This window comes from Megalobrama amblycephala, linkage group LG1, assembly GCF_018812025.1.
Source record: "Megalobrama amblycephala isolate DHTTF-2021 linkage group LG1, ASM1881202v1, whole genome shotgun sequence".
Lineage (NCBI taxonomy): Eukaryota > Metazoa > Chordata > Actinopteri > Cypriniformes > Xenocyprididae > Megalobrama > Megalobrama amblycephala.
The window spans coordinates 63,588,445-63,604,591 of NC_063044.1; the positions used below are offsets into that span (position 1 = coordinate 63,588,445).

Genomic DNA, 16,147 nt, shown 5'->3' on the forward strand with positions numbered 1-16,147 from the left:
TATTTACGTTGGCAGTTTTCTGATTTGTTTTGTTTCATTATCAAGGTAGAGCTGTTGATTTGTTTATCTCAGTGTGAAGGTGGATCTTTCTTTTGATTGGCCGTCTCACTCACTGACCCTTGACCCCTCTCTGTGCTTCCTTCCCGTGTGTGCTTCTCTCGGCCACGCCCCTAGGGGAATTCTCAGGTGTGTATCTGATCACTGATTGGTTGGTATTTTTATTTCTCATTCTTTTTTGCTCTTCATGATCTTTGCATGGATTTAACATAACAATACACATTAGAAAAAACTCTATTAGTCATATTACATTAAAGACCACTTTGAACTATACTTCAGAAACACATAACATTAAAAGGTTACACTTTATTTTACGGTGTCCTTGTTACAGTGTAATTATACATTTAAATACTGAATAATTTTAATTAACTACCCCAAGGTTTCACTGAAAAGTCTTAAAGGGATATTTTTACCCAAAAATGAAAATTCTGTCATCATTTACTCTCCCTCAAGTTGTTCCAAACCTGTATGAATTTCTTTTTGGTTTCTGTTTGGTTACTGAAATTCTTCCAAATATCTTCCTTAGTGTTCAGAAGAACAAAGAAATTTATACAGGTTTGGAACAACTTGAATAAATGATGACAGAATTTTCATTTTTGGGTGAACTATCCCTTTAAGCCTAGTCCCAGACTAATGGCTAATGGTTTGTTTCCACCGAGCAGTACGGTATGATATTCAATTATTTCCATTTCGATTGTCAGAAGTTGTGATTTGTACCAAAATACTGAACTGTACCGCTTTTTTGGTACCTTTCCATTGGGGTACCTAGCACAGTAGTCCGGTACCTAAAGGGTGGAGCTAGACTCACTGCAGAACGTTGATTGGTTGACAGAGAATCGTCACTTGCGTGTGCTAAAAGGGGAATGACAAGACAAGAGGTGCCATTTTTTAAATATACAGTTGAAAACAAAACCATTGCAACACAATGTCGGTGTGCAGCAAACAAACAGCCACATGCCGAGAAGCAAAAACAAGATCTGCTGCATGTCCTCTATTGTTGTTTACTGTGTCGCTTTCTTCTTCACGTGAGAATGACGTTGGACGCTACTTAGTTTCTGGCATACACCACGCCTATCAAGTAAGGGTACTTGTTAGCGGTGGAAACGCAAGCCCGATCAGGGTTTACCATCCCGAATCGTACTGTACTGTACAGCTCGGTGGAAACGAGCTATAAAATGCATGTTTGAGCTGTTTTAAAACTTGCACTGAGATATCTTAAAATATGTCAGTTTCATTGTTTTGTCTCAAGATGTACACCAGTGATGTTTTTTTCTAAGGCACGTTTATAAAAGCTACTTAAATGCCCTAATTGATCTAAGGTCTAATCCTGGCTTAATCTAAACCCTGTCTGTGAAATCGGGCCTACGTGTACTGAACAGTAGAATTTGGGTTAGAATTTGGTTTGGTTCAGTGTTAGTTACATGTAATTATGCATATTTTATAGTTATTGCTATAGCAACTAGATGTAACATGAGTAACAATAACACTAAAATAAAGTGTCATCCATTAAAAAAAGATATTTAAAACACTACTGTTCAAAAGTTTGGGGTCAGTTAGATTTTTTTTTAAAGAAATGAATACTTTTATTCATCAAGGACTTCATCAAAAGTGTCAGTAAAGGCATTTGCATTGTTAGAAAACTTTCTATTTCAAATTAATTCAGTTCTTTGAAACTTCAAAGAATCCTGGAAAAAATTATCACTTTCCACAAAAATTTTAAGCAGCACAACTGTTTTTAACATAGATAATAATCAGAAATCTTTCTTGAGCAGCAAATCATCATATTATTATGATTTCTGAAGGATCACGTGACACTGAAAACTAGAGTAATGACGCAAAAATGCAGCTTTGTCGTCACAGGAATAAATTACACTTTTAAAATATACTCAAATTGACATTTTTTTTTCATACTGTATTTTTGATTAAATAAATGCAGCCTTGGTGACTTCCTTCAAAAACATTAAAATCTTACCAACCCCAAACTTTTGAATGGTCTTTAACAAATAGCTCCTTTGTAATTGTTATATTGTTGGCAATTATTTAAAGATAAAGGTCTGATATATTAAAAAATACTTAAGAGTGTAATAGTGACAGCTGATGATTTTATTAAATTTTCTTTAAAAAGGATCAGGTGTGTGTGTGTGTGTGTGATGATAAATATCTAACATGTGCCTGTCCATTTTTCTCTCTTGCTCTCTTCATGTTTTTAATTCCTTCTCTTTTCACTTCCATCATTATCTTCCTATTTTAATATCCTTTTCTGTCTTCAAATTCATACCTGTACTCCTCCTGTCTTTTGGCTGCCTCCTCTTTCCTTGCCACTTTCCCTCTGTTTCCTCCTCGGCTCTCTATTTCAGTCCGGGATGATTTCTTTGGTAAGGCTCAAAGCCTCCTTTACCCCCTCATGTTGTTTTCAGTGGGACATTGTGACACTTTCCTGATTTGTAGCAATGCTTTTTGTGAGATGTTCTCCTGTGCTTCTGCTCTTCTAATCCTATTAACTCCGGCTGCTCAGTGCTGTGCTTTCAAATGCATGGCTTTTCAGCTCATATGAATCATATTATTTTAATCAAGTCAGTTTGGATGTTCTCCAGTCCACTTATCAAGTTAGACTGTGATTATGTCCCAGTAGATGTCCTGTAAATGAAACATTGAAAGGTCATTATTTAATGCCACGATAAAGAACTGAGCTGATTTCACTCATTTTTTTAAATGGCTTCTAAAGTAATAAATGTACTGTAATTCTTTGTGTTTGTGGTGTAATTTCAATCAATTGCGATTTTGTAATTTTGAATCGGCTGTCCCTTAGTCTATTCATTTGAGATTTACCAACTTCATAGTGGTCTGTACTCCTGCTAACACTGCATATCCCATAGGAATGGGGAAAGAGGTGGAAAATCTACTAACAGAGAACAAACAACTACTGGAGACCAAGTAAGAGATAGAGACAGTGTGTGTATTTGCACATGTATGTAAGCATCTGCATGTTTTGACAAAGTCATTTGCCATGTGTAGGAATGCCCTGAATATTGTGAAGAATGACCTGATTGCTAAAGTGGACGAGCTGTCGAGTGAACAGGAAGTTCTCCGGGAAGAGCTGGAAACAGTGAAACAGTCCAAGATCAAAGTGGACCAGAAAGTGAAAGAACTGGAGGAGGAGCTAAAGAGGTCTGGAACGTTTGCCTGTGTTAATTTACCTTGAAGTTTTCTGTCCCAACATTGACATTTGTTAGTCGATTGGTCCTTAATAACTATTTTAATTCAGGGCTGTAACCAATGTAGGACATTGAGGGAGACGAGTCCTCCCAACAATGAGATATGACCACATTGTCTCCCCAATATTTAATATTATTGATGTACTACATTACGCAGTGCGTTGTTAGGATGAGAAGAAGTTAAATTTTTAGGCTGGTCTGCCTCAGTGGTCTAACAGCGCTCTTCAATGTCAAAATGATTGAGATGGCAAATCAGATTAAAACAAGGCGAGCTTTACTATTCACAGAAGCCGAACATGAATTCAGTTTTAATCTTGAAAGAGTGTGAGAAAACTGAGGTCTTATAAACACAAGGATGACAATCAACTAAACAGAGAACAGGTGCGAAACTAATTACAAACCATGGTAACAAATGAGAACTCAAGCAAATACTGTGAAAGAAAAACAAACTGTGCATCTACCACATGTTAAAAAATGGAAAAGCAGTGCAGTTGAATGCAAAAACATGTTCTGTATAAACAGCCCCTTAAAGGTGCTAAAGAGGATTTTTTCGTCAACTGAGAATCCAAAGACTGTTACTGAGTTTTTGAAATGAGCGCATGCGTAAGAACAGCCCCCCTCCTTCACAACACATTTCAAAGGAACGCCTCCCAAAACTCGTAAACACTCGTATTGGAACACGAGTGTTTACCACCGGCATTCGCTGTGTCGTGTTTTTTGGATTCATTATGTCGGACTCACCGCAGGTAACTCATAATCTGCAGTTGTTACTCCCGTCTCCTGACAAAAACATTGCATGCGGCGCCTGTAGAGTGTGGAAATTTACTGGAGCGCGCAGCCGCGCACGTCTCTCAAAAGGAACGTCACGGCAGTGATTGACAAGCCAGATGGCCAATCCGCGCACATCTTTCACAAGGAACGTCACGGCAGTGATTGACAAGCCAGAGGGCCAATCGTTTACGCGATGATCGCGTAAACGATTGGCTGATGTTTTTAAGGCCCTACCTCGTGCACAGATGATGTATATTAATATTATTCCTTTCAGTGCACCTAATAAATAGTCTTTTATCACTTAGTAAAGACAGTTTGAAGTAATATTGCAAAAATGTATAAAACAAAACATCCTCTTTAGCACCTTTAAGCCCTGGGCATACTTTTTTTTTTACTCGTACGCTAGTGCACACATACAGCCTTGGAAACTATACTTCATTTGACTCATACACAGACATTCGACACATGCGCAGTTTTGAGCAATCTCTCGCTACGAGTTACAACCCATGTCAACATCTTTGTATTCTTTCATGCTAGAGTTGTACAAATTAGGGTAATTTCTAACCTCTTCACACAATCTTTCGTCTGTGTAGGCCTCCATAGTCACTGTAGCTCGCATGTGTTCCGGTCTGTTCTGTTTATGCAGTTTTTCTTGGACTACCTTGTGAATCGACGCCCCAGGGCACAGTTGCCACCTTGTGGATAAACTAATTACTGCAATTAATGTGAACGTGTGACCTGCGCGTACAAGTATGTGCAGTTACAAAAATCTGGTACGAGCATACTCTTTTGATGACGAAGTTCGCATCGCGCGCTGTACGCTGACCCTCACGTACACGTAAAAAGTGAATTATACTTTGGGCTTTAGTTTGTCTTTGAAAGTGGCTCATGGTGTTTTTTAGAGTCTCTAAGGCCCTGTTTACACCTGTTATTAAGATGCATTTTGGTCGATCGGATCACAAGTGGACGACGCTATATACAGGTGTAAACGGGGTCTAAAACGTTTTGAGCTTGTCCAATTTCGACCACTTTCAGAGGTAGTCGAAAACGCATTTAACTGGATTGCTTTCGTAGCATAGACGCTCATGTGGTCAAATGTGTTCAAACAGCTACAAAAGACTGCCTACTCTCCACCTACTAACCTAATGCGTAAACATTATGGGAAGCTTGCTAGCCAGACATGATTTAAACTTTGTCGCTGAAGACCTAAGTTTGGTTTGAAGACAAAAAACGACGTACCAAGCACAATGCTCTCGAAGAAATGGTTAAAATTGACAAAAGAGATGGATTAAAACACCAGGTGTAAACAGGAATGTGTCTCCCTCATTTACTTGTGATCGACCAAAACGCATCTTAATACCAGGTGTAAACAGGGCATAAAAGTCTATCTCTTCACTCTAATTAAAGTCTGAATGTCTCCCTTTGATTAAAGGTTGAGAGCTGAAGCATTAGGAGCATCTCAGGACTCTAAAGATGAGGGTGGAGAGGATGTAAGTAAAACACTTCATTTCTGTCTCATTTCCAAAAACCTTTGCTTTGCTCCAAAAACTAGTGAATTGCCTCACCGATGTGAAAAAGTGGTAGTAATTTAATTATGATTACTCCAATAACATCCTGTTTTAGCTCAGTTCAAAGGCAGCATGGCATGAAAAAATTGCATTCACTAGGTTTTGGAACTGATAAATGATAACTGAAATAATGTTTGTTCTTATGTCATTATTAACATTAATACCATCTATGACTTTATAGTCAGATTTTTTAATGTATTAATAAACTGCAAAGTGCAAATACACAGTCAGTGGTTGGATGTGTGTATTACCAATCACTTCTACAGGCCTTGCTTTGTTTTGCACTAACAGTTTTTAATTAAAATGCTCTGCGTGGTAAACCTTTAACCTTCTCTCAATGCTTCATATTTGATGCTGTGAAATGCTGAAGAGCTGATGCACTAACCTCCGCTTCACTGCTGCTGTGTTTTGTGGTGCTGCTCTGTTCTGTGTGGCTCTGTGGTACAGTACTCATCTCCACTGCAGGACGATGTAGCCATGACGCAGAGACGACGGTTCACGCGTGTAGAGATGGCGCGTGTACTGATGGAGCGCAACCAGTACAAGGAGAGACTGATGGAGCTTCAGGAAGCTGTGCGCTGGACCGAGATGATCAGGTGAGGGAGAAGCAGCCACATACATAAAATCTCACATCCAAAACAACATTCATTTAGATACTTACAAGCCTCTGTTATCGTGCATCCAAGCATGTGAACAAAATCTCATACATTTGCAAATCTAAATGACTTCATCAATACAGTACTCATAAAAAACGGTCGATAGGGGTGTAAAATGTATTGATGCATTGTAATGTAATGCATAAAATGGAACAAAACACCCTAATGTACATAGATAACATAAACTACCATTCAAAAGTTTAATTTTTTTTTTTTTTGAAAGAAGTTAATTTTATTTAGCATGGACGCATACAATTTAGAACATTAAAAAAGATTTTAATTTTTTGAATATATGCTGTTCTTTTGAACTTTCTGTTCATCCACAAATCCCAAAAAATAAAATGTGTTATTGTTTCCATAACAGCACAACTGTTGATAATATGATTGACAAATGAGCAGCTCAGCATTGATAATAATAGGAAATGTTTTTTGAGCATCAAATCATCATATTATAATGAATTCTGAAGGATCATGTGACACTGAAGACCGGAGTAATGATGCTAAAAATTCAGCTTTGACCTCACAGGAATAAATTACATTTAAAATATATTATACCGTTATTTTAAATTGTAATAACATTTCACAATATTGGTGTTTTTGCTGTGTTTTTGATCAAATAAATGTAGTCTTGTGAGAATAAGAGACTTCTGTTCAAAACATCAGAAAATCTCAGACCCCAAACTTTTGAACAGAAGCATAATTAAGAAAAACACTATTAAAATAACATAATCACATGTAATGCATCATGCAGGGACTTCTGGGAATGTCCTTTTACTGTTTTCCATTGTACAATATAAGGTGGTTCTTAAAAAAAACAATAATTTACTGTGAAAATATGTATTTTCTTGTTAAGTATTACATGGATTAATTCATAATTTTTACTTAAAAAAAAAAATTCATTACATTTAATGAACATTTTTTTGTGCTATTTAGTATTAGCATTTTTTAATACTAGCATCTATTTCATGTAAAAAAAAAAAAAAAGTTATGTCTTTGTCCATTTCACTTCCACAGGGCATCTCGGGAGAGTCCTCCTCTACCAGAGAAGAAGAAATCTATCATCTGGCAATTGTGAGTATTACGGCAGATTTAGACATTTTGTCTTTGTTTTTAACTCTTAAATCAGTATGTTAAAGAAGTGGATTGATTTCACACAATTGACATGTCTTAATGTTAAAATAGAGAGTTGTTACTAATTGTATTATTTACATTCCACCTGAGTTTTCCTGTTCCTTTCCATACTCACTTTGCTCTGCGTCTCTGTGTCCAGCTTTGCACGTTTATTTAGTTCATCTGCGAGCCCTCCTCCAGTAAAACGGCCGTACACCAGTGTCAACATTCACTACAAGTCTCCTTCTCCTGCTGGCTACAACCAGAGACGCTCCCAAACCATGTGCCAGATCTCCACTTCCAACTGCATACTGGAGTTCCTGCCAGAAGAGTGAGAAGAAACACACATATCTGTCTGTGTCTTTGTCCCATATGTCCTCATGTCCTCATCCACACATGCCCTCCCTTTGTGCCCTCAAAGTGTATTCTCTCTCTCTCTCCTGCTCAGGCAAGCTGACTCCTGCTAAATGGTGTGTGCTAATGCTGCGTTTGACTGTTAGCTGTTGCACACTCACACGTTTACTTAGCTTATCTAGGGAAATATCATATTGTTTTCAAATAAAACTAACTAATAATAAAAACCACAGACTAAATCAAACATAACCCCTAAAAAAATTTCTTGCATTTTTAAAATAAAAATAAATTTGATTTTATTTATCTAATAATTACTTTATTTAGGTTGTGGGGTTCAGTTCTCAGGGAACATATATCATCGTAAATGTGTATTATTTTATTATTATTAGTATACCATTCATTAATATTTTGAATTAGCTTTTATTTTTATATTTCCAGTTATCGTTTCAATTTTAATTTAGGTTTTTAGTATTTTGTCTTTTAATTTTATTAATAAAGATTTTGTTCATTTAAGTTAAAGTTTTCATCTAATATTAATTTAAGCTTTATTTCAATTAACAAAAAAATATTTCTAACAGTTTTAGTTGTAGTTAACAGTAACACTGCTGCAAATTGAGTAAATCTAAATATTTTATATAATTTTATTCATCATAACATTTTAAAACCTCAGTTCACATCAACATATAAATTTCAGATGTTCTTTTTTTAGTCTGCTTGCCAGTACATTAGCATGAAATGGCATCTGCCAAATGCGTAAATGTAAGTGAAATATATCACACGATTTCACATCACGCCGTGTGTCTGTGGCATTTCTTTTCGGCCTCTGCTGGCTGGCTGGTTGGCTCTCTCGCTCTATCGCTGACCGCTCCTCTCTCTTTCTCTTCGCCCTGTAGACTGCCCAGTAATGGTGTTGCGTCTCTCCTCAGCGATTCTGCTCTCTGTACACGCAGAGAGCAGCGTCGAGAGCAGTACCGGCAGGTGCGCGAGCACATGCGCCGGAAGGACGGCCCCATGCAAACCTGTGGCTGGAGTGTCCCATCCCGATTCAAACAGGTATCTGCCCATATGTTGTCCCTTCACCTGTGACCTCTGTAAGCAGTTGATCTCCACACAGAGACTGGAGTGGCTCTGTTTTGTCAGGGAGCGCCCTCCTCAAATGAAGTGAAATAGAGGAAAAAATGAAAATAAATAAGCAAAGTGTACTCTAGATATGCACTCAAGAGGGCGTGTCTTAGTTTAGCTCCACCCAAGATCAGGGATGAGTGTCATGAGAGTTCATGTTAGGTGATGATATGGATGGCTTGTTGAGGATGTGCGAGAGCAATTTAGTTACATTTTTTTTGTTACGCTACAACTAACAAAAAGTATGTAACAGTATCAAATGGTTTATAACACTGTTTAAAGGGGTCATGAAATGCATTTTTTCTGCAGTTTTCTGAGGTGCACTTATAATGTTAAAGGTGCCCTAGAATTAAAAATTGAATTTATCTCGGCATAGTTAAATAACAAGAGTTCAGTACATGGAAATGACATACAGTGAGTCTCAAACTCCATTGTTTCCTCCTTCTTATATAAATCTCATTTGTTTAAAAGACCTCCGAAAAACAGGCGAATCTCAACATAACACCGACTGTTACGTAACAGTCGGGATCATTAATATGTACGCCCCCAATATTTGCATATGCCAGCCCATGTTCAAGGCATTACACAAGGGCAGGCAGTATTAAAGTCTGGATCTGTGCACAGCTGAATCATGAGACTAGGTAAGCAAGCAAGAACAATAGCGAAAAATGGCAGATGGAGCAATAATAACTGACATGATCCATGATAACATGATATTTTTAGTGATATTTGTAAATTGTCTTTATAAATGTTTCGTTAGCATGTTGCTAATGTACTGTTAAATGTGGTTAAAGTTACCATCGTTTCTTACTGTATTCACGGATGTTAGCCGTTAGCCTCAAACTCATTCAGAATCAAATGTAAACATCCAAATAAATACAATACTCACATAATCCGCCGCATGCATGCAGTATGCATGACGAACACTTTGTAAAGATCCATTTTGAGGGTTATATTAGCTGTGTGAACTTTGTTTATGCTGTTTAAGGCGAGCGCGAGCTCCGTGGGCGTGGAGCACGAGATTTAAAGGGGCCGCAGCATGAATCGTTGCATTTCTAATTATGCCCCAAAATAGGCAGTTAAAAAAATTAATTAAAAAACATCTATGGGGTATTTTGAGCTGAAACTTCACAGACACATTCAGGGGACACCTTAGACTTGTAAAAAATGTTCGATGGCACCTTTAATAAGATTTTTACATCAAAAATTGTCATAATTTAGAAATAAATCACCATATTCTACCCTTATTTTAACCCTCTGAATGAACGCTCTGTTTTAAGGGGTGTGTCTGCTGTGAGACTTCAGTGTAAACGCCCACTGCTGTGATTGGCTGACATCTTTGCATATGAAATAAGTATTATATGTAGAACCCTCTAGAATACTTTTACTACGTTTTTACTATTACAGCTGTCGAGATTAACGAATCGTGAAAAGTGTTGATTATTGCATTATATGTAGATCACATGAAAGGTTGCAGTGATGAGCATGTAGTTGATGACAGTCTTTTGTAAATGACAGTAAAATGAAGTGAACAAAGCGCCAAGTTCTTACTGACGCAGTCTGGAACTTCATTAAAAATAAAGTTCATCCACTCTTTCCTAATGCTGGGATCAGAAGGGAGGCAATGCAAAGACTGCGTTGTTCCACAACTTGGCACTGCACAGCGTCTTGTTGTCATCTTTATCGTTCTGCTCAGACCTGCGTTTGAATCTCTCGTTATTTACCTACTATATGCATGAATCGGTGGGCGGAGCTAAACAGGCAGTGATGTAGAAGCAGTTGTTGATCTTCTTCTGCGGAGGCGGTGTTTAGCCACACTATAATGTCATTAAGTGGCACTTTTCATAACCTGTCGTTTTGGCAGATTGGCTTCAATAAAAGCTGTTTTAGACTAATGAGAAAGTTTTGAGTTCTGAAACTTACAGGATTTTTTTATATGGAATTTTGATTTCTCAGTTCATGACCCCTTTAATTCTACAGTTATACCACAAAACTAATAAAACTCTTAAAAGTCACTTTTGTTAATTGAAATAAAGCTGACAATAAATAAAATTAAATTTAAATATGAGATGTTTTATAGTTTATAGAAAATATGTAAACTTTTGTACATTTTTATAAAAATGAAAATGAAAAATGTTTTTTTGGCAACTAACTAAAATAAAATAAGTTTAAGCTGTAAAAAATGTAAATAAAAATTAATTAAAGGTAAACATAAATATTGAAAAAAAATAAAAATAAAAGCTAATTCAAAATATTAATAAATACTATCATATAAATAATACAAAAATAATACTGAACATTGAATTGTTTATTTGCAATGTAATTTATTTGATCAGTGAATAGTTTATTTACATGGACCATGCAAAAGAAACTGATTTACCAAAATGAATCTGGCTCCCCAACACTATAAAAGAGAGAATAGTGTGCAGTTGCTTATTTTACTGATGTAGCATTTTGTCACACTTACAACTTAGCAACTGCTATTCTCCAACACTGTTCAAGGTAGCTTTTAACTATAATAAATGGTTTGACATGTTTGTGCCTCATCATCCAGCTGAACTCTTGCTAGCGGGTCTGTGACACAGGTAGAAGCTCTTGCCCATTGTCAAGTAACAAGTAAAAAAGTAAAAATTATGACTGTTAGCTTTCTGCTGCTGTTGTCTTAGTAACGGCACAGTGGTAAGTCTGGAATTGTGCTTCCAGGTTTTTTGTTCTATGGAACAAGTTAGATAGTCCATGTTGTGCTAGTTTGTGGCAACACTGTTAGGGTTGCCACAATGACAGTGTGTTTGTCAGGGTTGCCGTGGTGACAATGTCGCCGTGGCGCTAACTGTGATCTCCCACAGAATGGCTCCCAGGCGGACAGCACTCAAGATGCCGCAGCGAAGAGGACGCAGGCAAGTCTGAGCGGCAGAGGACCAGCATGCACCTCTCCCACCCTGTCCCTTTAAATCCCGGCCCTAAACCTGACTCAGCTTCAGTCAGCAAATCATAGTGTAGACGCAGCAGAAAACTGATATAGCAGAAAATGTCTTTGCTGAAGCTGAATATATCTTTAGGAATTAAACCTCTGGTGTTTATAGCTGTCGACATGCTTTCCTGCTAACAATGTTTTGCTAACACTATCACGTTAACACAATGTTTAGTGCATTTTAGACATTTGGCCGAGTTGCTTACAACCTACGATGACATTAATGTGCCAGACATCAGAATTTAGATGCCAGCGTTATTGCAAGACAAAAACAAATTAGTGTATCAAAATGTCATTCATATACAGTGGTACATGAATATGGTAATCATTCAGAATTTGATATACAATAGTATTTTGAAGTACCAAATTATTACATCTGATAGCACTACTGTACCATGGTACCGCCAGAGTACTTTTTTGTAAGAGTGCCTTTCCATGACTATGCCCAAATAAGATGACACATTTTATAATATTGCCATATTTTGTGAAAAAGCCAGGCTTTAGCTAATTTTCACTTTTAACTTTAATATTAAAAAGATGACCTTAAAAAGTCATATGTTATGTCGTCATGCAGGTTTAATTAATAAATTCCTTTATATTCATATTGTTTAATATTTATCAGTAATGCAATGGCATGTTGATTGCTATTACATCTTACATAGATTGATGTGTTGACTAACACATTAAAAATGCGCATGTAAAGTACTTGATTATAATTTGAAAATGTTAAAAGTGAATATATGTATGTACTAAATTGTAAAATCATTACAAGTGTAATTACAAATATATTTAAATGCATGACATACAAGTTTCAATAGAAATGACATTAATGTTTATTTTAGTTTCCCATTAATGTTTTTAACCAGATTTCAAAAACAATTAAAGTAATTATGAAATTACACCTAAAGATATACTTAAATCCTACTTAAGTGGGTCAGAAAAAGCACTGAAGTTCATTTAATATAAATTTAAACTATTATACATTTTCTAACATTCAGTTAAGAGTCCAAGAGCAGGCTACGAAATGAAAACAAATGAAAATAAACATTTGCACTTTTAAGTATATTTTTTAAACTACATTATCTCCATAATAAGTGCTCTTATTTAAATTATGCTAAAGTGTATTTCTTTTGCACAAGGGTTGTCTTTTTTAAAGTTTATAAAGATAAAAGATTATTCTAACTCAAAATCTAAGCTGTGTTTAGTTGAACTCTGGTGGTAACAGTTCAGAACAAATTCCAGGGGCTAGATTTACTAAACGGGGGAAATTAGCAAATCCACAAATGCGCCGATGGGAGTGGCAAGTTTTGTGCATGATCTACTGCTGATGCGCAAATGAAAGAACACACGCAGTCAAATCATTTACATAATGACCAGCGTAATCTACCAAGAGCAGTGAAAATTAGGGTTGGGTCGCAAATAAGCAGAGCTGATGCTCATCGGGTGCGGGTCGACACAGGCGCAACTTATTACATGTAATTTACGAATAACGTCTTCCTCTGGCATAAGAAATGAATACGAGTGGAAAAAATTTTCTCCCTTCTACCACGTGCTTTCTGTTCTCTGCGATGTCTCCCCCTAGCAGCAACAATTGCAACCATGTCGCTAAATGGGTTAAGACATGCTTTTTTGTGGGTGTTAAATAATGGCGCAAATACCAGTAAATTGACTAGCGCAAACATTAGTAAAGTGATTCATTTAAATACTCTCCTCCCATAAATTTTGCATCTGAAAGGGAAACTCCTACAAATACATATACAATAAGGTCAGCCGCAAAAACATATCAGTCCACACCTTTTTAGCGCTAATTTTGCACTGCATGTCTTTAGTAAATCCTGACAGTAGTTTGAAAGAGGGTTTGTGCTGGCGCAAATCTGACCCCAGATGTCTAAAATGTAGCGGAAGCTCATTTTAATATTTTCACATTCCAATATTTAATTGTATACAGGAAACAGAGTCCTAGATAAAAGTAAATTAATTCAGACGATAATAAATGGTATTCTCTCAGCATTGTGTAACATGATATCCTCCTGGTCCATATCAAACCTTCCTCCATCTTAGAAACACTTGAATGGTGATTTGCTGCTCTCTCTGTCTTTCAGTGGCATTTGCTGACTGTACAGTAGATTAACTCTTGTCACTGCGCATGCATCTGCCTTGTAACCCTCTAACAGACTTTGATCTGCTGCTCTGGTTTGCTGTTCTTGGTTTTCCCTTTCTCTGTATGCCCTGGATCAAGACTATCTTAACCAGGGCATGATGGGAGCTCTGAGTATGGCATCTTTCTGCTTGTAGTGTGTGGCACTGATCTTATTTACAAAGGCCTTGTGAACATCACCACCTTCCTGTGTTCTCACAGGCCAATGAGAAAGAGGATAATCGCATGAAAAACGTCCCTGTGCCAGTGTACTGCCGCCCTCTGGTGGAGAAAGACCCCAACAGGAAGGTACAAGATGACTGCTGAACACACAGACTGTTGGTTCTGAGATTGTGAAGTTCTGAACTCAGACTCTTGTTCTTCTGACACAGCTGTGGTGTGCTGCTGGCGTGGATCTCACTGGCTGGAAGACATCCAATCAGGAGGCTGCAGCTGTGAAGCCGTCCAATGGCTCTGATCCCTTGACTGGTGAAGACGAAGGCGGAGACGGCAAGAGCGAGCAGGGCTCACCAGAGAAAAAGAAGGTAAACAGCTTTAATAAAAACACGAGAATGTAATTAAAGGGGAAAAACACTTTTTGAAGACATTCAAAATAAACAAAAATTTGGGGTCAGTAAGACTTTTTTAAAGAAATGAATACCTTTATTCTGGGATGCATTAAATTAATCAAATGTCAGTAAAGACATTTATAATGTTAAAAAACTTTTCTATTTCAAATAATGTTGCTCTTGAAATTTCAATTAATCAAAGAAAGCTAAAAAAAAGGAACACATTTCTACAAAAATAATAAGCAGCACAAATAAGCGGATCAAATGTAAATATGTACCTTGAATGCAGAGGATTAATGCTTCTGTCAAATGCATTAATGTAAATTTAAATGTTTTCAACATTGATAATAATAAGAAATGGGCATTAAATCATCATATTGGAGTGATTTCTGAAGGATCATGTGACACTGAAGTAATGATGCTGAAAATTCAGCTTTGCATCACAGGAATAAAATACATTTTAAAATATATAAAAATAAAATAAAATAAATGCAGATTTGTTGAGCATAAGGGACTCAAAACCAATTAAAAATCTTACCTACCCCAAATTATTGAATGGTAATGTATACAAACACACACACACACACACACACACAGTGGGAACAGAAAGTCTGAGACTACACCTGAAAATTAAATTTCAATCAAATTTAAACCTGGAAAAAAGCAGAACATTATTTTACAGCAGAATTTAAAACAAAGAAATATTGTGATGTACATTTATATGATTAGTTCACTTTCAAATGAAAATGACCCCAAGCTTTACTCACCCACAAGCCATCCTAGGTGTATAAGACTATCTTCTTTCCGATGAACACAATCAGAGATATATTAATAAATATCCTGACGCACCCGAGCTCTATAATGGCAGTGAACGGGACCAGTGAGTATGAGCTGAAGAACGTGCTTCCATCCACATCCATCATAAACATATTCCACACAACTCTGGGGATTTAATAAAGGTCTTCTGAAGCGAAGTGTAAAAAAAAATTTTTGTGTAAAAAAAAAAAAAAATTTTACCGCCTTCTGTATTCATATTATGAAAAAAATGGAACTGGCGTCGCGTCAGTTAAGCTTTTTCTTTAAGTTGAATAGGGAAGGTGTTGGATGTAGCGCAAGATTTCTGAACTGCATGAGTTTTACATTTTCTTCGTAACTTGAATATGGAAGGCGGTCTGGCGGAAGATAGATATTTTACTTCATAACTTGTTAAATATGGATCTTTTTTTTTACACAAACGCATCGCTTCGCTTCAGAAGGACTTTATTAACCCTCTGGAGCCGTGTGGAATACGTTTATGATGGATGGATGTGGATGGAAGCTCACACCCATTGGTCCCGTTCACTGCCATTATAAAGCTCTGATTCGTCAGGATATTTATTAATATATCTCTGATTGTGTTCATCAGAAAGAAGAAAGTCATATGCACCTAGGATGGCTTGAGGGTGAGTAAAGCTTGGGCTAATTTTCATTTGAAAATGAATTAATCCTTTAATGAAAAATATTTACAATTCTCCACTTTTTATTGGTCACTAATCAAATAAGCAAATTTGTGACATTGAACGCAAAAGGGAGACAAACCAAAAAATTCATGCAAATTTTTCAGTTATTACATAATTT

General features: G+C 36.6%; 1 protein-coding gene across 16 annotated transcripts in view; it reads left to right on the forward strand.

Moving 5' to 3' along the window:
• Positions 1-16,147, forward strand: part of mapk8ip3 (mitogen-activated protein kinase 8 interacting protein 3) — a 36,945-nt gene that overhangs the window by 12,767 nt on the left and 8,031 nt on the right. For 5 of the 16 annotated variants that reach the window (XM_048208679.1, XM_048208720.1, XM_048208748.1 and 2 more), the window contains 12 exons: positions 175-186; positions 2,415-2,432; positions 2,934-2,991; positions 3,073-3,225; positions 5,476-5,533; positions 6,059-6,207; positions 7,282-7,338; positions 7,538-7,708; positions 8,625-8,784; positions 11,700-11,750; positions 14,184-14,270; positions 14,354-14,506. In XM_048208679.1, coding sequence (XP_048064636.1) covers positions 175-186; positions 2,415-2,432; positions 2,934-2,991; positions 3,073-3,225; positions 5,476-5,533; positions 6,059-6,207; positions 7,282-7,338; positions 7,538-7,708; positions 8,625-8,784; positions 11,700-11,750; positions 14,184-14,270; positions 14,354-14,506 — 1,127 coding nt within the window. The remainder of the gene's footprint in view (positions 1-174; positions 187-2,414; positions 2,433-2,933; positions 2,992-3,072; positions 3,226-5,475; positions 5,534-6,058; positions 6,208-7,281; positions 7,339-7,537; positions 7,709-8,624; positions 8,785-11,699; positions 11,751-14,183; positions 14,271-14,353; positions 14,507-16,147) is intronic. The other 11 variants (XM_048208716.1, XM_048208767.1, XM_048208801.1 and 8 more) reach the window with 9 other exon arrangements.